The 23,521-nt window shown below is 32.8% G+C and overlaps 1 protein-coding gene across 1 annotated transcript; it reads right to left on the reverse strand.

Moving 5' to 3' along the window:
- Window positions 1–11,059: 11,059 nt before the first annotated feature.
- Window positions 11,060–23,078, reverse strand: LOC134706503 (lysosomal acid phosphatase-like). The gene is made up of 11 exons (XM_063565509.1): window positions 22,927–23,078; window positions 21,878–21,973; window positions 20,317–20,403; window positions 18,538–18,687; window positions 17,614–17,709; window positions 17,242–17,331; window positions 16,327–16,471; window positions 14,155–14,237; window positions 12,852–13,026; window positions 12,491–12,610; window positions 11,060–11,437 (listed from the first exon to the last, which is right to left on the reverse strand). Exons 1-11 carry the CDS (start codon window positions 23,020–23,022, stop codon window positions 11,325–11,327), a joined length of 1,251 nt encoding a protein of 416 aa, XP_063421579.1. The 5' UTR covers window positions 23,023–23,078; the 3' UTR covers window positions 11,060–11,324.
- Window positions 23,079–23,521: the final 443 nt, after the last annotated feature.

Genomic DNA, 23,521 nt, shown 5'->3' on the forward strand with positions numbered 1-23,521 from the left:
ACGAAACCCCTTTCTAAATTATTAACATCTATTTTATCAGCAATCAAAGACGGGCTTCAAAGTTATTGTGAAACTGCCTATTCTAGAGGTGGCGTGAATCAGATGTGGATACTTAAAAATTCCAAAGATCTTTTAGAGTACATACAATCTAACTCTCTTTCATCTTGTAACAGTATTAAAACATTTGACTTTTCTACTCTTTACACAAGTATTCCTCATTTCAAACTAAAAGACAAATTAAAAGAGTTGGTATAACTTTGCTTCATAAAAAAGAATGGCCAACGTAGATACAAGTATCTTGTCTTAGGGAGAGATAAATCCTACTTTGTAAAGAATCACTCTGATTCAAACAAAAAATTCTCTGAAACCGATATTATCAAGATGCTTGATTTCTTGATTGACAACATATTTGTTACGTTCGGAGGACGTGTTTTCAACAGACTATCGGCATCCCGATGGGAACAAACTGTGCCCCTCTACTTGCTGACTTGTTTCTTTATTATTATGAGGCTGACTTCACGCAGGAACTTCTTAGGAAGAAAGATAAAAAGTTAGCAATATCCTTTAACTCTACTTTCCGCTATAAAGATGATGTTCTTTCACTAAACAATTCAAAATTTGGTGACTATGTGAAACGCATCTATCCCATCGAATTGGAGATAAAGGATACTACAGATACAGTTAAGTCGGCTTCATATCTTGACTTACATCTAGAAATTGACAATGAGGGTCGATTGAAGACAAAACTTTACGACAAAAGAGATGATTTCAGCTTTCCAATTGTGAACTTTCCATTTCTAAGTAGCAACATTCCAGCAGCACCTGATTTTCTTGATAGAGGGTTACTGCCCACAACCAAGAGTTCCAAATGGTGAAGTTGAAATCATCCCTTCGTAAATTTTACGGACGCCATCATGAGTTGGTTGACCGTTATGGAATAACCGTTTCACAAATGATATCGGATATGTTCCTGACGTCGTAACTACAATCCCCTTCCCTTTCATGAATTTGACCTACCGAATTAGACTATTTACCGGATTTGTAATCACACAAGCAACACGACGGGTGCCGCATGTATAGCAGGATCTGCTTACCCTTCCGGAGCACCTGAGATCACCCCTAGTTTTTGGTGGGGCTCGTGTTGTTTATTCTTTAGTTTTCTATGTTGTGTCATGTGTACTATTGTTTTTCTGTTTGTCTTTTTCATTTTTAGCCATGGCGTTGTCAGTTTGTTTTAGATTTATGAGTTAGACTGTCCCTTTAGTATCTTTCGTCCCTCTTTTCAAATGTGAAGGGGTGTTCCAAAGGAAACTGTCCAAACGAGTAATGATCCACTTCGGTAGAACACCCCTCTTTCAAGAATGGTACAGCTTCCATCGGGATATATTAGCATATCATCATCAACGATTTTCAAACCGACAGTGCAAGGGCTGTATAGCCAGTCAAGGTCGTTAAAAACTTCCATTTGTTGATTTTCATACGTTAGAAGATGAAGACCTAAAGTTACGGTACGTTAATATTTGAGATCTTTGTCTCTTATAATATATATTATTACTTAAGTGTAATAAAGAACAGGTCAATCAATGTCTGTTAGAATACGGACTTGTACATTTACAAGCTGAACCGTATTGGACAAGTGTGAGTCTGTGCAGGGGCGGATCCAGCAATTTGGAAAAAGGGGTGGGGGGTCCCAATACAGGGCAAAGGGGGGCTCCAACTATATGCTCCCATTCAAAGGCATTGATCGGCCAAAAAAAGGGGGATTACAACCCCCGGACCCCCCCCCCCCCCTGGATCATCCGCCAATGCTGTGTGACCAAGTTGTAAGGTGCAGAATAGTTCCAAGAGAACAAGGACAAGTGAGTTACCCTGTAGGGTACATTATTGTACCAGGATGACAAGTTTGTTCCTTACCCAGGACAAATTTGTATTAGAACAAATTTGTACCAGGTATATATACTTAAAGTAGAATACTTGTAGATAAAATTGAGATAGTTTATTAAAGAACGCAAAGGGCAGTTGTACATATTTTGGTTCATTGACGTTAATTTATGAATAAAGATTAGTTGATATACTATTTTGTAAATAGAACATTGTGGATCCAGTATTAAACTGGTAACGAACTCATTTTAAAACAGAAACAGACACGCTTACCCTTTGTACACGTTACACAGGTAATCCCAGTGTAGGCTAACTATAGGTACTGAAGATCTCTTATCATTATTTAAATAAGTGATCAAGATGTGACCATTTAAAATTGGTTTTTTTAACAATTTCCCCATAGACTTCTATAGTAAACCTCTATGATCTATTTATAGCAATCGCAGCCATGTTGGTTGAATGATAGGGTCATCGGATACATTTTTCAATCAAGATAACTTACTGTTATCAATTAAGGTGCAGCAACACAACAACGGGTTGTCTGAATCGTATAAAAAAATCAGGGCAGGCAGGCCTAACCCTGCCCTGGTGAACATTGATACCCATGTCAATTTTTTCTTGATGCTTTAGTTTCAGAGATATAAGCGAAAATCTGTGTTTGCCCCTTATGTTCTATTTATAGCCATGCCGGCCATGTTGGTTTGCAGACGGGGTAGTTGGACGCATTTTTAAACTAGATTACCAATGAAGATTGTGGCCAAGTTTGGTTAAATTTTACCAGTCGTTTCAGAGAAGATTTGGTAAAAGTTAACGGACGACGACGACGACGACAGGTCGTCTGTCAAGTGGTGAGAAAAGCTCACTTAAACTTTCAGGCCAAGTGAGCTAAAAAAAAAAACAGTCCCAGGAGTAGCCAAATCGGTGTGTTCCTCCAGAAGAGGTCGGGGATGAATCTTGATTAGAGAATAGTCTAGGTAGTAGTGAATGAGTGCCATCTAATTATGAAGATAATAGTTATCAAAGGTACCAGGATTATATTTTAATATGCCAGACTCGCGTTTCGTCTACATAAGACTCATCAGTGACGCTCAGATCAAAAAGGTTATGAAGCCAAACAAGTACAAAGTTGAAAAGCATTGAGGACCCCAAATTCCAAAAAGTTGTGCCAAATACGGCTAAGGTAATCTATTTCTGGGATTAGAAAATCCTTAGTTTTTCGATAAAACACTGCAAACTAGAGGCTCTCAAGAGCCTGTGTCGCTCACCTGTTACTGTATTTACTGATGTCGGTCATCTTGGTTGGTAGGTGGGGTCATTAGACACTTTTTTAAAATAGATACCATAGTGATGATTGTGGCCACGTTTAGTTTAATATGGCCCATAGTTTTAGAAAAGAAGATTTTTGTACAAGTTACAAAAATGACGAAAATTTGTTCAAAATTGACTATAAAGGGCAATAACTCCTTAAGGGGTACTCTTACAATGTTTATCATGTTGACTGATTTGTAGATCTTACTTTGCTGAACAAAATTACTGTTTACAGTTTATCTCTATCTATAATAGTATTCAAGATAATAACCAAAAACTGCAAAATTTCCTTTAAATTACCAATTTTAGGGTAGCAACCCAATAACGAGTTGTCAGATTCATCTATTTGTGAGGGGATAGATCTTATTCTGATGGACATTTAAATCTTGAAAGATTTGCCCTAAATGTCTTAGTTTTAAAGATATGAATCAAAAACTGCATTTTACCACTATGTTCTAATTTTAGCCATGTCGGCCATTTTGTTTGGTAGGCGGTGTCATCAGACACATTTTTCAAACTATATACCACAATGATTATTATCGCCAAGTTTGGTTTAATTTGGCCATGTAGTTTCAGAGAAGAAGATTTTTGTACAAGTTACAAAAACTGACGAAAATTTGTTAAAAATTGACTATAAAGGGCAATAACTCCTTAAGGGGTACTCTTACAATGTTTATCATGTTGACTGATTTGTAGATCTTACTTTGCTGAACAAAATTACTGTTTACAGTTTATCTCTATCTATAATAGTATTCAAGATAATAACCAAAAACTGCAAAATTTCCTTAAAATTAACAATTTTAGGGTAGCAACCCAATAACGAGTTGTCAGATTCATCTATTTGTGAGGGGATAGATCTTATTCTGATGGACATTTAAATCTTGAAAGATTTGACCTAAATGTCTTAGTTTTAAAGATATGAATCAAAAACTGCATTTTACCACTATGTTCTAATTTTAGCCATGTCGGCCATTTTGTTTGGTAGGCGGTGTCATCAGACACATTTTTCAAACTATATACCACAATGATAATTATCGCCAAGTTTGGTTTAATTTGGCCATGTAGTTTCAGAGAAGAAGATTTTTGTACAAGTTACAAAAACTGACGAAAATTTGTTAAAAATTGACTATAAAGGGCAATAACTCCTTAAGGGGTTGACTGACAATTTTGGTCATGTTGACTTATTTGTAGGTTTTACTTTGCTGAACATTATTGCTGTTTACAGTTTATATCTATCTATTATAGTATTCAAGATCATAACCAAAAACTGCAAAATTTCCTTAAAATAACCAATACAGGGGCAGCAACCTAACAAGGGTTTGTCCGATTCATCTGAAAATTCTAGGGCAGATAGATCTTGACCTGATTAACAATTTTACCCCATGTCAGATTAGCTCTAAATGTTTTGGTTTCAAAGATATAAGCCAAAATATACATTTTACCCCTGTGTTCTATTTTTAGCCATGGCGGCCATCTTGGTTGGATGGCCAGGTTACCGGACACATTTTTTAAACTAGATACCCCAAGGATGATTGTGGCCAAGTTTGGTAAAATTTAGCCCAGTAGTTTCAGAGGAGAAGATTTTTGTAAAAGTTTACGGACGACGGACGACGGACGCCAAGTGATGAGAAAAGCTCACTTGACCTTTCAGGTCAGGTGAGCTAAAAAGTAGGACAGCAGTATAAAGACCAAAAGGCATAGCCTTGAAACTGTACACCTTTCTGCCCAAACTAGTCACAGGAAATTACGAAAATTTGGAGAAATCTGGATGTGAAAACAAGCATTTATCAAATTTAGAAAAGTCATGCAATTCCTGAATGGAGTTTCGACCGTATTGACCTGTTGGTTTGCGTTTTGAAATCTGGGACCACGAGATACATATTCAGAACAGAAAGTTATAGAACCGGTCTCATAATTCCGTTCTTCTTGTGAACCAAGAACAGCCAAGAATAAAACCCTAGACGAAAATGATTGGTTATCCCTTCAACACACCCATCTGAACAAGAGTGTTCACAAGAATCCTTTGTCACTGACCGATTATTAGGACAAAGTAAAATCACAAAAATACTGAATTCCGAAGAAAATTCAAAACGGAAAGTTCCTAATCTAATGGTAAAATCAAAAGCTCAAACTCTTCAAATGAATGGATAACAACTGTCATATTATTGGATTAAACATGGTTTTATAGCTAGCTAAACCTCTCACTTGTATGACAATCGCAAAGTTTCAAAGAAACACAAAAAGCCATATAGAACAGGAGAAAAGGAGGCTGTTCCAAAAACTGAAGCTCCAATCCCATCCGTTAAATTGAAAGCAGCCACTTGTCTGAAGTTATCAGAGACCCTTAATCGAAAGTTGGAAAGCCTGCCCTCACTGGAAGAGGAGTTGTATAAATGTTCTCTTCAAGTTTTAACAGAGGAGACAAATACCACTTATCTGGCCTCTTACCCTTCACAACTTTGGCTTTCTTGTCATCTGAAATGTTAGAATGTAAAATAGCCAATCTCTTCAAGTCTGAAAATTCCTGCACTTTGTCCTGTAAATAAACTCATCATATATACCAGGATTAAAATTTTATATATACGCCGGTCGCGCATTTCGTCTACAAAAGACTCATCAGTGACCCTCGAATCAAAAATGTTTAAAGGCCAAATAAAGTACGAAGTTGAAGAGCATTGAGGACCAAAATTCCTAAAAGTTTTGCCAAATACAGCTAAGGTAATCTTAGCCTTAGTTTTCCAAAAATTCAAAGTTTTGTAAACATCTAATTTATTATTATGAACATAAAAGATTTCGAGCCGCCGCCAAATAGTGTTCAGCTGTCTCACTGAGAGCACAAGTAGAAACCTCAGGTTAGACTTTACACATATGATGACTGCGAAAATCTGAGGTCGTCCACAGGCTTCGAACCCAGTAAAACAGAATGAGTAATCACAGATTGGGAAAGGTATACCCAAGGAAGATCCATGAATCTCAAAGTCAGTAAATCTGGATTTCCCTGTGAAAGAGGCAGGTTCGAAACCAGAGAACTTACTACCACAAGGTTTGCTAGTGCTGGTTAACATGCTTTTCAACCAGACTAGTTTAAACTTTAAGTCAAAAGAGATGATTTCAGCTTTCCAATTGTGAAATTTCCATTTCTAAGTATCAACATTCCAGCAGCACCTACATACGGGGTATAAATCTCCTAATTGATACGATATTCCAGTGCTAGCATTTCCTTTTATGATTTTCTTGATAGAGGGTTGCTGCTCACAAGGAAGCTATTAAACCAAGAGTTCCAAATGGTGAAGTTGAAATCATCCCTTTGTAAATTTTACCGAATCCATCACGAGTTGGTTGACCGTTACAGAATAACTGTTTCACAAATGATATCGGATATGTTCCTGACGTCGGAACTACTACCCCCTTCCCTTTCATGATTGTGATCTACCGAATTAAGACTATTTTCCGGATTTGTTATCACATAAGCAACACGACGGGTGCCACATGTGGAACAGGATCTGCTCACCCTTCTGGAGCACCTGATATCACCCCTAGTTTTTGGTGGGGTTGAAACATGTTCAGAACAGGCAATATTATTTGAATAAGATATAAACTGCAGTGCTTTATTTATGTTCATTTCCCCCACCATACCTTAATATGAAATTATTCAAACTGCAATTCTAATCTTTCCATGAGTGATTTCCATCACTTCGATTGTGCTTTGCATTAATCTGACCAGTTCAGCCCTTTGAACTGATTTTTATAGTAACTTAATTTGTGCGATTATATCAGTCTTATGGTTGGTACTCACAACAAGGTTTAACTGTATTAACAGGCCTGTCCCAAGAAAGAAGGAGACTATAAGTCAGTGGTTGTCATTTGATGCTATATATCATAAAATTGAGAATGGTAATGGGGAATGTTTTTGTTTTGAACATAAATCATGTCATTAGTTTTCTCAATCTAATTGTTTTACATTTGTTATCTTTGTGCTTTTTTTGCTATATTGTTTTTGCTTATTGTTGAAGACCATTTGGTGACCTATACTTCTACATCATTTGGTTTTTGGTGGAAAGCTTTGTAATTGACAATCATAACACATTCTTCTAATTTTTGTTAAGTTGTAGTTTGTTTCTGTAAATCATATTTGTTTTTCAAAAGTTGTTTTGTACATGAATCAGGAATTTGGTTTTCTCATTTGAATTGTTTTACATTATGTTATGTATATCTGGTTCTTATATAGCTTCCTGTGTGCTATGGGACTAGCACATTGTTGAAGGTCATTTTGTGAATATAACTGCTTATACTCACCAAATTGGTCTTTGGTGTATGCCCATCTCATTGGCAATGCAATTACATTTCCTTATTTTATAACGAAATAATCAAATCTTGCATTTGTTTTAAATAAAACATGTGAATAAATTGTGAATTTACAATAAAAATACATTACCACATACATATAATGCTAAAAGTTTTGTTCTTTGGAATGACAGACACAATTTTGATCAGATATATATTTATATGTACAAAATGTTAAAAAAATATCTGCATATCTACTAAAAACATAAGACAAATTTTGAGCAATTCTGAAGAAAATATGGACTAGAAAAATAAATTAAATTTTTACATATACAAAAAAATATCTTTTTTATAAATCATATGAGAAGGCTTAGTAAAGTTCAATTTCTTCTGTCAGTTCTAATTTTCAAGCAAGAAAGCAAAAAAAAAGTGTTTACTTTTGAAAGCCATGTAGTTCAAGATTGTCCCCATAATAAAACAGCTTGAAAGCATTGCAAAATATCTTAATAATATTGATTAAGAATCTTTTTCTAGGATTAAAGTTAAATAACAATCAATGATAAAGCTGATTGTAAAATGCATACAAACCCTCAAACAAACATTCTCAAAAACTATGTGAAGTTTGAAATCACATCATTCAATTCAATACATCAGCTTGAGGAAAATAACTATTATATCAGCATAATTGATCATTTTTTAAGATTGCACAGATCCAAAAAGAGCACACACATTTACAACTCATTACTGTTGGCATGCTTGAAGAATGTAGATGGACGGACAAAATGATTGCAATATATAGCCCTCATTTTGAGAGTGGGGATATAATACATAATTCCTGAGAAAGTAAGGCTTGTTGAATATATGTATGTGATAAATGATAAAAATTATGGCTTCAAAACTCATTGTAATATTGTAGTACTGTCATTTTATATTTGTGACATTCAAAGTGTATCTCTGTTTACCTGCTAATATTGTAACTGTGCAAAAGCATAGAAATGACATATTAATCAACTTTATAACATATTGACAGTTATGTAATACCATTGTTGAATTGAACAATTAATAGAAATATTTGGTGTACAGTTATTCTGTAATCAGTCAAATATCTGGTGTACAGTAATACTGTAATCAGTCAAATACCTGGTGTACAGTAATACTGTAATCAGTCAAATATCTGGTGTACAGTAATACTGTAATTAGTCAAATATCTGGTGTACAGTAATACTGTAATAAGTCAAATATCTGGTGTACAGTAATACTGTAATTAGTCAAATATCTGGTGTACAGTAATACTGTAATCAGTCAAATATCTGGTGTACAGTTATCCTGTAATCAGTCAAATATCTGGTGTACAGTAATACTGTAATAAGTCAAATATCTGGTGTACAGTAATACTGTAATCAGTCAAATATCTGGTGTACAGTTATCCTGTAATCAGTCAAATATCTGGAGTAAAGTAATACTGTACTTGGTCAAATATCTGGTGTATGGTAATACTGTAATCAGTCAAATATCTGGTGTACAGTAATACTGTAATCAGTCAACTATCTGGAGTAAAGTAATCCTGTAATCAGTCAAATATCTGGTGTACAGTAATCCTGTAATCAGTCAACTATCTGGAGTAAAGTAATACTTTAATTAGTCAAATATCTGGTGTACAGTAATCCTGTAATCAGTCAACTATCTGGAGTAAAGTAATACTTTAATTAGTCAAATATCTGGTGTACAGTAATCCTGTAATCAGTCAAATATCTGGAGTAAAGTAATACTGTACTTAGTCAAATATCTGGTGTACAGTAATACTGTAATCAGTCAACTATCTGGTGTATGGTAATACTGTAATCAGTCAAATATCTGGTGTACAGTAATACTGTAATCATTCAAATATCTGGTGTACAGTAATCCTGTAATCAGTCAACTATCTGGAGTAAAGTAATACTTTAATTAGTCAAATATCTGGTGTACAGTAATCCTGTAATCAGTCAAATATCTGGAGTAAAGTAATACTTTAATTAGTCAAATATCTGGTGTACAGTAATACTGTAATCAGTCAAATATCTGGAGTAAAGTAATACTGTACTTAGTCAAATATCTGGTGTACAGTAATACTGTAATCAGTCAACTATCTGGTGTATGGTAATACTGTAATCAGTCAAATATCTGGTGTACAGTAATCCTGTAATCAGTCAACTATCTGGAGTAAAGTAATACTTTAATTAGTCAAATATCTGGTGTACAGTAATACTGTAATCAGTCAAATATCTGGTGTACAGTTATACTGTAATCAGTCAAATATCTGGTGTACAGTAATACTGTAATCAGTCAAATATCTGGTGTACAGTTATCCTGTAATCAGTCAAATATCTGGTGTACAGTAATACTGTAATCAGTCAAATATCTGGTGTACAGTAATACTGTAATCAGTCAAATATCTGGTGTACAGTAATACTGTAATCAGTCAACTATCTGGAGTAAAGTAATCCTGTAATTAGTCAAATATCTGGTGTACAGTAATCCTGTAATCAGTCAACTATCTGGAGTAAAGTAATCCTGTAATTAGTCAAATATCTGGTGTACAGTAATCCTGTAATCAGTCAACTATCTGGAGTAAAGTAATCCTGTAATTAGTCAAATATCTGGTGTACAGTAATCCTGTAATCAGTCAACTATCTGGAGTAAAGTAATCCTGTAATTAGTCAACTATCTGGAGTAAAGTAATCCTGTAATCAGTCAACTATCTGGAGTAAAGTAATACTTTAATTAGTCAAATATCTGGTGTACAGTAATCCTGTAATCAGTCAAATATCTGGAGTAAAGTAATACTGTACTTAGTCAAATATCTGGTGTACAGTAATACTGTAATCAGTCAACTATCTGGTGTATGGTAATACTGTAATCAGTCAAATATCTGGTGTACAGTAATCCTGTAATCAGTCAACTATCTGGAGTAAAGTAATACTTTAATTAGTCAAATATCTGGTGTACAGTAATCCTGTAATCAGTCAAATATCTGGAGTAAAGTAATACTTTAATTAGTCAAATATCTGGTGTACAGTAATACTGTAATCAGTCAAATATCTGGTGTACAGTAATACTGTAATCAGTCAAATATCTGGTGTACAGTTATACTGTAATCAGTCAAATATCTGGTGTACAGTAATACTGTAATCAGTCAAATATCTGGTGTACAGTTATCCTGTAATCAGTCAAATATCTGGTGTACAGTAATACTGTAATCAGTCAAATATCTGGTGTACAGTAATACTGTAATCAGTCAAATATCTGGTGTACAGTAATACTGTAATCAGTCAACTATCTGGAGTAAAGTAATCCTGTAATTAGTCAAATATCTGGTGTACAGTAATCCTGTAATCAGTCAACTATCTGGAGTAAAGTAATCCTGTAATTAGTCAAATATCTGGTGTACAGTAATCCTGTAATCAGTCAACTATCTGGAGTAAAGTAATCCTGTAATTAGTCAAATATCTGGTGTACAGTAATCCTGTAATCAGTCAACTATCTGGAGTAAAGTAATCCTGTAATTAGTCAAATATCTGGTGTACAGTAATCCTGTAATTAGTCAAATATCTGGTGTACAGTAATACTGTAATCAGTCAAATATCTGGTGTACAGTAATACTATAATCATTCAAATATCTTGTGTACAGTAATCCTGTAATTCGTCAAATATCTGGTGTACAATAATACTTTACTTAGTCAAATATCTGGTGTACAGTACAATTGGTACAGTAATACTGTAATAAGTCAGATATCTGGAGTATAGTAATACTGTAATCAGTCAGAATAATCATCATAATATTGTAGCTGTACATATTCATATTCTGCAGTTGGTCATCTAAAGTTTCTGTATGACACTTGTATCTTCCTCATCCGAATAAATACCACAACCAGAATAATGAGTAAAATCAAGATTACACCTGCTAGTACGGCTGTAGTGATCTGGTCTGAAAAAAAATATATATACTAAGATAAGAATGGATTGGTACTAGAATGAAAGTAAGCACCTGCTTGAATATCATATAAAGTTATAAAGGAGCATAATTCTAGAACAATAAAATTGAAGCTACCCAATTTTGTACTTGATCTGAGCTTTGTGGTAATAAGCATTGTGTATAAGTTTCATTACATTTGAATGAGGCAAACTAAAGTCACGGTGTATCATCGTACAGTGGATAGAGGTACTAACCAAGCGAGCATGATTGATTTTGAACTGACAAGGTAATGAAAATCTTTGGTTTTTTTTTTTATCATCATTCAGTGTTCATTTCTCAACATCTGAAATTACTGCTCCAAAATAATTTTCGCATCGATTTTATCCTTTTTATATGACAACTTTTATATTCTAATGAGAAAAATTCACTTGTAAATGCGCAAATAACTTTCAATTTTGATACAATTGTCGAGATATTTACATGTTTTACCTGAAAGAAAGCTAATACAGGGCAAAAGTAATAGTTATCAATCATATCGCTACCTGTGATTACTCATTCCTTGAAACTTTTTGGGTAATAAAAGAGTACCAAAAATTTATTTTTGTGTATGGTGTACAGCAACTTAACTATGCACTTTACAGAAGGATTTATGTGGTAAGCTAAGCACCGTACACAACGCTTCTTTTTGGAATAAAATATCGAGAAAAAAAACATATGCATGAAAGATTTCAATGCCAATTATTAATACAACTGTACGTTTTACACACGCACATTGGCCTTCTATCAGAAAAAGAGTTGCAATGAATTTCGAATTATATCGAATGAGACGAGTGCCAACTTCTTTGGCAAGTATTTGCACATGTTTTTAATTATTGTTCTTGTTTTGGGAAAATAATGAGACAACTCTAATCATCAACCTACGACCAAATCATTTCTTAAAACAACAATTAAGTTTAGATTGAGGTACACATTGATATTATGTGAACAAAACAAAGATTTTCTGACGGAGACAGTTTGATTACTGTAGGCACTGTTGACAAGTAGTATCTCTAGTATTCAACTTACAAGTTGTCAATGAGACTGCGTTATCATCAGACTTGACTCCACATTCTTTTTTCCAGTCCACAGGTATATAGGGTTTAGTTATTTTCTGGAAGTCTTCTAAAGGACAATCTTCAGTACATCCTGAAATTAATATATTTATTTTTATATTTCAATTTATTGCAATTGAACAATTTATTGTTTGAAAAAGTTATCAATTAAATATCTATCAAGAAGTTGGTTAAAAAAATATTTCAATTAAAATGTTTACAAAAATATTGAATGAGTGATATTTTGATGTTCATTGAAAGGGAGTTAATCACAAGGTTTTGAGATGCTCTATCAGTGGTATTTTGATGGATTTATATGAAAGGAAGATATTTACCTGGTACAGTTAGAAGATATGCTGTATCAGTAGTATTTTTATATAGAACATTAACATAGTAATTCCCAGCAGAGTTCTGATGGAGTTCTACTAAAACAGATGCTGCATATGGTGGACTGGTTCCATTAGCAAATAGATTTAAAGCAGAGAGCAAAGCAGCAACAGTTGTATCATGCTGTAACAGATAAAAGCAATTAGTCACAAGAAGCAACATTTCTGGTAACACAGGAAAACAACAATCATCTAAATTTTGTGAAAAAAGATCTATTGATATACTATGTTGTTTTGAAGATAGTTTCTCATCTCAATATATTTTTCTAATGTAGTCTATAAGTCTTCAAATGATGTTATTTGAATGATTGCTCCCTAACTATCTTACAACTATTCACACCTACACATTGTAAAGTGATGCAGTTCAATTACCTCTAAAACATATGTTCAGAACAACGTTTTGAGTGGTTTGTAGGGGGCATTTTTAAAAGTTTAAATTTAGACTGCATGAAGGTTATAATACATTTTACTATTAATTTTGTACAGAATTACATGAATATGTTTTGTTTTTTTGGTTGTGTATATAGCACTTTTATAAATACAATACATAGGCGGATATCAGAGGGGGGCCAGGGCCCCCTTTTGAGAATGGTTGCTTATATAGGGAATCTCTGAAGCGTGACGAGATCGATCCCCCTCTTAGGCAGCCAGTGGGCACCCACTTCTGAAAATTTCTGGATCCACCACTGCAATAATGAATCATTTCTTTTGGTTATGGTTTTGGATTTCTCCTACCTTGTATTTCATAGCCATGATAGCAGTCATATCAAATTGTTATAAGATACACTTTATCCACATAAATAAATTCCTTACAATACATTCTTCAAGGAATTTAAATTTCAAATTGTTCTCAGTTTTATTTTTACCAAGCCTCTACAGCAAACATTATTTTTGCCATGAAACAAGCTTGTTACATAGAAATGCAAGTGCAAGATTACATGTACATCTGCTATACTTTGACTGATTTTGGAACATTTAAGTACAAAATAAAAGATTAAGTTTTGATCTGTTTTGCATGGATCTTATAACAACTCAATTTTCAAACAGTGACAGGATTCCCATAGATATTTTCAAACAATGACAGGATTCCCATAGATATTCTCAAACAATGACAGGATTCCCATAGATATTCTCAAACAATGACAGGATTCCCATAGATATTTTCAACCCGAATAAGGTTAAACAAATGTTTTGATATTCATTTGACTAAGGGCGACACAGCTCAAATGTTATATCAAATAAATAAACTTACCCCTGAATACATAAACATTTTAGTGTTAGTTTTATTCTGAGAGGCAGTTACCATCTGCTGGACAAATTCACCAAGAATTGGACCTGAAACAAAATAATTCTATAAAATGAACCTGAAACAGAATTATCCTATAACATGGACCTCTATATTTTTGAGTCAGGTGTTTTAAAGTCTGTTTGATAGTCACATAATGCAATTTTATTTGACTGTCATACAATTGAGAGGTTTAGCAGCATTAAAATCAGATTAAATACACCATTATCTACATATTAAAGGAAATGCCTGTACCAAGTCAGGAATAGTACAGTTGTTTTGGATTCGTTTGATGTTTGAGCTTTTGATTTTGCCATTTGATAAGGGACGTTTTAGTTTGATTTCCTTGGAATTTCGATATTTTTTATATTGAATTTTTAAAAATAGAAGTTTATGGGAATACAGAGTGGGGGCATTTAAGCCAAGTTTGGCCAAAGAAAATAAAGAGAATAAAGTTTTTGAGAACTACATGTATTTCAAATTTGCATGTCTTGTTTGGAAATACATTAAAACAAAGAGTCCTAATAAATTACATGAGTTTTTTCAAGTTATGACAATTAGGTCATGATATGTTCTGTTTTTAGGAAAAGAAGAGAACTGCAAAATTTGTAAATTTTTTAAAAGATATACAAATTTAACATGGTTTGTTTCTATGGTTGTTCAATGTGAAATATGTTTTTATTTCCTAGAGACCTTGTACCTTAGTGTAGTTGGGACAAATTAAAAAATATGTATGGCTACTTTTCAACCAATATTTGGGCAAAATAAGAACCTCATTGCCTGTACTCCTTTAAGTGTTCAATAAATTACTAATTTCCAACAGGCTTGTGTGTAATTTGGGCAGAACCATAAAATCAAGTAGCATATTAATCTATTGTAATAAAAAATCATAATATCTAAATAAAATTTGTAGATTCAGCTAACAAAGTCCATTTATTTGTATAAAGTAACATTCGTTTATAGTGGAAATATGTTTTAACGTTAAATAAGCTTCAATAAGAAATTGCTTGCTAGTCCCTTTCTGTGATTACTACTAGATAACTCTGGTTAATTTCCCAATCAATCTATCATGAAGGGGAGATATGTAATTCCATTTATAGTCTTTTTCAAAAATAATGAACGGTTGTTTATATGTAATCATTTTAAACTTTTCAAATTTATGAAATTATATTCGTACATCAATGTTTTTAATACACCAATAACAAAAACTGAAATATATTGAATTGATACATTTTGTAGTTATTCAAAATTATATCAGAAGACTAAACTTAATTATAAAATAATGAACTTGTTAAAGGGAGACAATACTCGCATAACTTTTTCGAATCAGCATATAATGCAAAGGAATGCCACTTTTGCATACAAATGGCACAGCAATATAATTAATTAACTGTGCATTCATGCTCCACCTTCAATGATGATTCTAAATTATAAATATAACCAAAAGTTGTTAATCTATAGGATAGTGAATACTAATGAAAGCTAACCCACTGTAAAAAATATTCCTTTGCAATTTTTTCAATCTTCCTCAGAAAAATGCTCGAGTCACTTGACTTTCATAGCTCATAATTAACGTTTTTACACAATATTTTAATAATAAAATAGTTAAAGATTATTTGCCTCTCAGAGTGTAATATGCAATAAAAATTGTCTGCTTGCACCATCTTACCCAAATACAGATTTAATTAAGTCCTCAACATTTCGACATTTCTTCGTTTATTTTTTATCAAAACTGGTTTTAAACAAATCATGAGTACATGTTAAGATCCGACTAAATTTATATATCCTGATATTGTCAGGTTAATTTGCTAAATCAAGTATCCATGAATATACAATTCTTTCCCCAATCCATGAGTATTGGTACCAATGAAAATTAATGATTTTACACTTATACTGCTTACTAAGAAATAGCTATAGATGTGGTATTTCATTTTCTTTGCTATCACAATTAAATAAATAACATATAACATTTAGCAAAGCAAAATTCAAATATATAAAGCATTTGTGAATAGAAGTATGAAGAATTCACCAAGAAGAGAACATATAGAGTGAAAAAAACTGCTTTACACAAATGATTCTATAAAGTCTCAATTGTTACTACATAACATAACTCTTCTATAAAACTGGTATATATCCTACCTCCCATTAGTCGACTTTTTTCAAGTCCACTGTACAGAAGTCTGAATTGCCAGCTGTCTAGAAAACGTAATTTCTCATACACAGTCATGTTTTCCTTTTTCCATTGCTGATCAGCCCAGGGGGATACTGTTAAGTTATGGGCTTTCTGAAATAATATGTCAAATCTAACAACAAACCAGAAGTGCTTTAGTTGCTGATATATATAAGCAGATGTGTTATGATTGCCAATGATACAAATTTCCTTCAAAGAACAACAGTGTAACTTAGCAAACCTTTAAATATTGTTTTTAATGGTATTCACATTAATTTTTTAATAATAAATGAAATTATTATTACTTAATGTGTATCCATGTACAGTTATGTACACTAAATATCCTACATCCTGTTTATACTTATGGCATTGCACAAGATCCTGTTTTTTTCTCAGACTGTTTAAGAATTCTTTATACTAAATCCATGGGAGGTGTACTGATTGATATTTTAGTCTCTTGGAAACATGATGGACTTTTTAGTTGTAAATATTTTTTTAACAAATAATTAGTAATTTAAGGTTCTCCAAGATAGATTATTCAAATTTGAGTCTTTTAGTTTTTTGGTAGTTCTTATTGTGCTTTGCTTGTTTTGATTTTTTAATGGATTTTTAATTTACTTTTATGTTATTTTGTTTCACCACTGTACTGGGAAAGGTTGCATGCTCTTGAGCATATTGAACCCTGTCACACTCTGTATTTGCCTGTCCAAAGTCAGGAGCCTGAAATTTATTGGTTGTCATTGGTCATTGTCTCTTTTATATTCATAACATTTCTCCTTTTTTTCATATTGAGGATATGAACATCTGTTTTCGTTCATCAACAGAGATTGATCATAACAAAACTAAGTAATCATTAAATGCCATATGAATAGATAATTCTGTACCTCACAAAACAGTGTATCAGCAATCTGCCAAATGTTAGAAATATTTTCATGATCCATTCCTGACATCTGTCCCACAAACTTGTAAAAATCCTGAAAAGGAAAGAAATTATACAAAATAATAAACATGAGATACTCAATTGTGAATTATACTTAATTTATACATTTCATCTGCAAGTTAGTATAATAAAAAAAAAGTTTTTGATTTAATTTCAAATGTAACATGTCTTCTGATTGCCTGATAGTCTATCGTCTATCAGCTCATACACATAATTTTGTCCTGTTACTGTGATTAAACATTTTTTCATGATTTACTTCTTAAAAATGGAATGATATATTTTTTGTTTTTTTAGTTTAAAAATGATTATGACTTACTTTGTTTCTCATTTCCTCTTCAGCTATCTCTTTTGTTTTCATGGTTTCCTGGTACAGTTGATCATATCGTGGACAATTCTCTCCCATGTTAATCACCTGCCAAAAACAAAGTATTTATGTAGATAGTTGTGGTAATTATACTGTGTGGGAAATTTGATATCTGCTTTTCCAATGGATCCTTTTATGGGGAGCCAGAAGTTTAAAAAAAAGAAAAAAAGACAACACAATGGCCAAAATAAAAGAGAAACAAAAAATAAACTGTACACAAAATATTTATTTCAAAAGAAACCTTAATATAAGGCAACATAAACCCCACCCACAGCCAGAATAAAGAATGGTGCCCCAAGTGGGTCAAAATATTTTGTCTGGTATGTAGTGGTAAAGGCTTCCAGTTTAATAGAAATGTCTGTATTCAAAACTTAATCTCCTTTAGGGGGTATAAACTTACAATGTCATATCTGTTTTTCATAAATTGTTTTGTTAGGAATTAGGCCATTATTTTCTTAATTGAGTGTTACCTATTTTTAATGTCAGGTCCTTTTATAGACAACCATACAGTATGTTTTCTTTTCAATATTGAAGGCCATTACATAGCCTATAATTTGCCTCCAGCTACTCCATTTAAACTTTGGTGGATAGTTGTCTCATTGGCAATCATACTACAATCATACTACACCTCCTTATTTTTATAAAATCCTCTTTCTTGGGTCTGGTATATTCTGTCTGGAATGGGCTGCCAGTTAGTAAGGTTCGTATTCCATACTTAATCTCCATGAAGTGTGTGTGTGTGAGGGGGAATCTTACATTGTCCTCTTTCTTGGGTCTGGTATGTACTGGTATGGGCGGCCAGTTAGGTAGGTTTGGATTCCATACTTGGACTCCATGAAGTGTGTGTGTGTGTGTGTGTGAGAGGGAGAATCTTACATTGTCCTCTTTCTTGGGTCTGGTATGTACTGGTATGGGCTGCCAGTTAAGTAAGTTTGGATTCCATACTTGGTCTGGAGGGTATAAACCAGCTAGGTTACAATAGGCACTCATTAGACATCTGTCTTCATTTGAACTGGCAACTTCTATCTACAATAAGATGTTTCTGTCTACTACATCATTATACGTAATGTAATTTTATTTTAATGCACATGTAGTGAATCAATTTTTAGATTGCTTAAATTTACTGTCAAATCAACAGTAGACATGTCATAACAAAGGAGAGATACTATATTGTATTGCTTGGATTAACAAATGTTGGATTCATTCACTATAATTGAAAATAAAACAACACCAAACTTAACAATGCTGTTTTGATGCAATTTAATCCGCATTTGAATCGTAAGAGGAACATACATGTAATATCATTCAGTTTGGTAATTTTCATATGTTCAACATCATAATAGTCTATTTACCTATTCCTGTAATTGATCCTGTAATTAGCGATCCTTTTTTTGGTTGTCTCCTTTAGGAGGGACATGAAATTGGCAATGGAGAGCTAGCAGAATTTGCAAATTTAACTGTGCGTAATGTGTGTTACCTTGATCTTTTTTTTAATTTGCTGTTAAGGTAGCACAATACAAAGATTTAATAACTCGAACTCCCAAGTTTTAAAATGCTGTAACTTTCTTAATAATGCTTGAAAATTTATAAAAGTGGTAGTTTTGGATAGCTAACAGATTACTCTTTCGAATTAATGCAATGTTAGTATTATGCAACAATTATGTAACCAATTATAGTGTTAACTGTGTCTAAAATATTTTTCTCCAAATTTCTGCCTTCAAATGAATTTAGCTGCTGCATAGGTATCCCTAGAGGGTTGATTTTGTTATATGTTGTTCCTATGGCCATTATCTACAAAAGGGTGTCTCCGATTTCAGATAGAATGTATAGAACAAATTTTACACCTAATTAAACATTATCTTCTTTTATGTGGTTAGGATGTTTACACTAATTAGAGATTTGCGAGAGAATGGAATACAATAGAGACAATCTGAGACACCCCTTTGAAGCCCATGATGTGTTGATTAAGATTTCGTTAAAATTTTCTGTATAGTTAAAGAGATGAAAGAGCTAAATTCATTCAAGTGAACTAACCCAGATTTTGCCACTAATAACATAATAATTGATTACATAATGATTGCATAATAAAAATATTGCATTCATTTAAAAGATCAATTTTTTGTCTATCTATATACATGTATACCTATTTTATTATTTTCTATGCATTCATAAGAAAGTTACAGCATTTCAAAGGTTAGTGATTGGAAGTAAAAAAATCTTTGTATTGTGCTACCTTAAGTTAAGCACTTTTGATATTATTTCAATAAAAATTTGTATAAACGCCAATATATCACTTTAAACTTATCATACTTTAAATGGGCAAAAGCAAATTTTGTCTTGCATGGAACTAGTCTACGATTGACAAATTAAAGTAATTTGTTTTAAAAGTGTGTAATAACTGAAACAAATAGGTAATTGGCAAATTGACTATTGGTCATGTTGTTTATGCACAAAGATTGCTAATAAGTTAATAACGAAATTTCATTTTGTCTTCAATTTATGATTTTCTTCAACCTCTTACATCTCATTTTTTCTGTATTTAACAAAAATAAATTCTATTTCATTAGTATTGAGCACCTTACCCTTTAAATAACAATATTTCTCAACATTTCTTAACCTTTACTGCAATTGTCCCGTACACATACAATGACTTACTTCTGTGTGTACATAGGAACTATTCAGGAAACCTTCATATCTTTTTCTTAACCATTGACCAAAATTGTAGTGCATCAGCATCCCTTCCTGAAAATGATAAAAACAGGCATAAAAAAATGTTGACTTCAGACTATGTCCAGAAACACACATAATTAACATGGGATAAAGATAGGTTTTTCAAAAGTATATATATAGAATAGCAAACCTCTTGTCATACATACTGTGGATTCATTTACATTCGTGGGTACCAATTTTCGTGGATTGAGAAAAATTTACATGTTCGTTGATATTTAATTTCGTGGTTTTGTCAAAATCTGCACACAAGCCTATAGAAAATTGGGTGTTCGTTGAACATTTAATTTCGTGGTTCACCTGTTCCCACGAAATCCACAAAAATTGGTATCCAACGAATAATAATGAATCTACAGTATATACCTACCTCAGTTAACCCTCCCAATCCCTGTAGCCACTTTCATATAAATACCTACCTCAGTTAACCATACCAATCCCTGTGGCCACTTGTCATGTTAATACCTACCTCAGTTAACCCTCCCAATCCCTGTGGCCACTTGTCATATAAATACCTACCTCAGTTAACCATCCAAATCCCTGTGGCCACTTGTCATATAAATACCTACCTCTGTTAACCCTCCAAATCATTGTAGCCTCTTGTCATATAAATACCTACCTCAGTTAACCATCCCAATCCCTGTGGCCACTTGTCGTATAAATACCTACTGTGAAAGTACTTTAATTCATGGGTATAATTTTCGTGGTTTGAGCAATATTTACATATTCATGGGTTTTTAAATTCGTGGATTTTAGTTGTTTTTTTTTTAAATTGAAAAATTAAAGCCTTTAGAAATGATGGTTTCAAATAGTCTGCATTGAAGGAAATTGCAAAGTAAACATTAACCCTGTAAATTGTAGTGACAACACTAATAAACCTAAGATAAAGTTATCAACAGATTAAGGACTATTCACTATCAAAAGTATTAATTAGGCCATAAACATGTCACTTAAAGAAATCAGTATCATAAACAAATGCTATAAACCTATCTTGAATAGTCAAATAATTCTGATCAAAATTAAGCCCAGCATGAAATTATTATTTCCCATATGTACGAGAACTACGAGAATATAAAATGAACACTTTATCATACTAGCATATCAATACCGGAAATCTGATTTTCATCGGGAAAAAAAATATTTATGTGAATTAAAAGATCAAAAGTTGTACAGTTTAGGTTATTTTAAATAAACAGATTAAATGGATATATATTCCTGCATGCAGTTGTAGTTCTGTGACTGCTATTAAAGTATTCTCAGATTCGAGGTTAATCAATATATTCTTTAGATCATATCAGTAGTCAAACCTTCAAGGGGATCTTTCCATGTCTTGATTTGGACAATAGTTGTTTTCTTTCGTTGGACACTTAAATTCCTGGATAAAGTCATCCACTAAAACCACGAAAATTGGTACCCCACGAATAAAAGTACTTTCACAGTATCTCTGTTAACCCTCCAAATCCTTGTGGTCTCTAGTAATATAAATACCTACCTTAGTTAACCATCCCAATCCCTGTGGCCACTTGTCAACTTTGTTTTTATCTGTAGGATATATAACCACTGGAGACCTATCTCCATGTCGATATACCTAAAACAAAATAACTTTACAGATACTGGTATATATGATATCCTGGTACTTAGTCAACAAAGAGAAACTGAAAAAAGTAAGATCAAGTTTTCTATAGACGACAAATTCATCAGAAAACAGAAAGCTTTCCTCCTAAATTGCACTGATTTTTAATATTACTTCTTTTGGTTGCTCTAAGTAACATAAATATACCACAGAGTAGTGATCTGTAGAAAATACAAAATAGGTAGTGACAATTGGTAAACTACAGCTTCTAAACACGACAATTAATTAGCTGCCATATTTTCACATCATAAGAGATCAAGAGAAATAATTCCTGACAATAATAGGATATGGATGCGTAACAAATGATAAAATCGTGCACAGTCTGTTTATATTATGTATGATCAATTTTGTAATACACCTTATCGCTATTCCCGACTGACCTGGCCGCTTGAACTTTAGCGTCTTACAACAATCACTTTTCCATTGTGGCATCAGATATTTTGTTTTTTTACATCAAAATTTTACGGAAACCTGCCCGACATGCCTGATATCCAGTAATGGCGGACAAATAGCAATTATGTGTATAATACACTGGTCATGGGCCTTAACCATGTCAGATGTTAACCATTTATTGTTGATGAGTTTGTGCTAATTAATATTTGTATTTGTACATAAAAATGACGGAACGAAGGGTGGAATATGACAGTTGTAGTCCAAATAATGATGACGTCTGGCAAGCCTTGCCAGACTTCATAATTATTTGGACTATGACAGTTGTTGTCTATACTTTTAATGTGTTTGACCTTTTGATTTCGCCATTTGATTAGTATCATTACTCCGTTTTAAATTTTCCTCGTCACTGTTCAGACATAGTTCAGTATTCAGTGTTTAGCAATTTTACTTTTACAAAAATAATTATTTGATTTGATTTGAAATATCGGGTTCATAAATATTTGACATTATCATACCAAGTTTATCAGACGGAGGGTTGGATCTGCAGTAGTAGATGCTGCAAACCCAGTGAAGAAAAGCACCAACAATTTAAAATTCACTTGAACTTTCATTTTATGGACTGTACGTCATTCTTTCGACACATCTCTTAGCCCTATGATTCTTGAGCATAAAATCTTATGACTTCCGAATAAGATAGGGGAGTTAATTTCCCGCCATATCGATTTTTTTTTAATTTATAGTAGAAAATAGATTATGCAAATACTGTCTGTAATGAGGAGTGGAAACTTAGATGCTTTGTTATTTAACACATGTGAAAGCATTGGTGAATGTTAGAAATCATTTTAGCAAAATATCTAGTGAAAGTAAAAATATTTCAAAACTTGATAATTAAGTTAACAAACCTCTTTGTATTTGGCCAGAGACATATATACATATATGTCTCTGATTTGGCCAAGGATGTATAGTGAAATCCTTGATTTGGCTAATGGGAAATGAAAATAAAATTATTTTAATAATTATATGTCATTTTTTAAAGGTTTAAAATATAAACAGGAATACAATATCAAATAAGATTTCTGTATAATATTTAGTAATAGATATATGATAAAA

The sequence above is a fragment of the Mytilus trossulus genome, chromosome 2 (genome assembly GCF_036588685.1).
Source record: "Mytilus trossulus isolate FHL-02 chromosome 2, PNRI_Mtr1.1.1.hap1, whole genome shotgun sequence".
NCBI lineage: Eukaryota > Metazoa > Mollusca > Bivalvia > Mytilida > Mytilidae > Mytilus > Mytilus trossulus.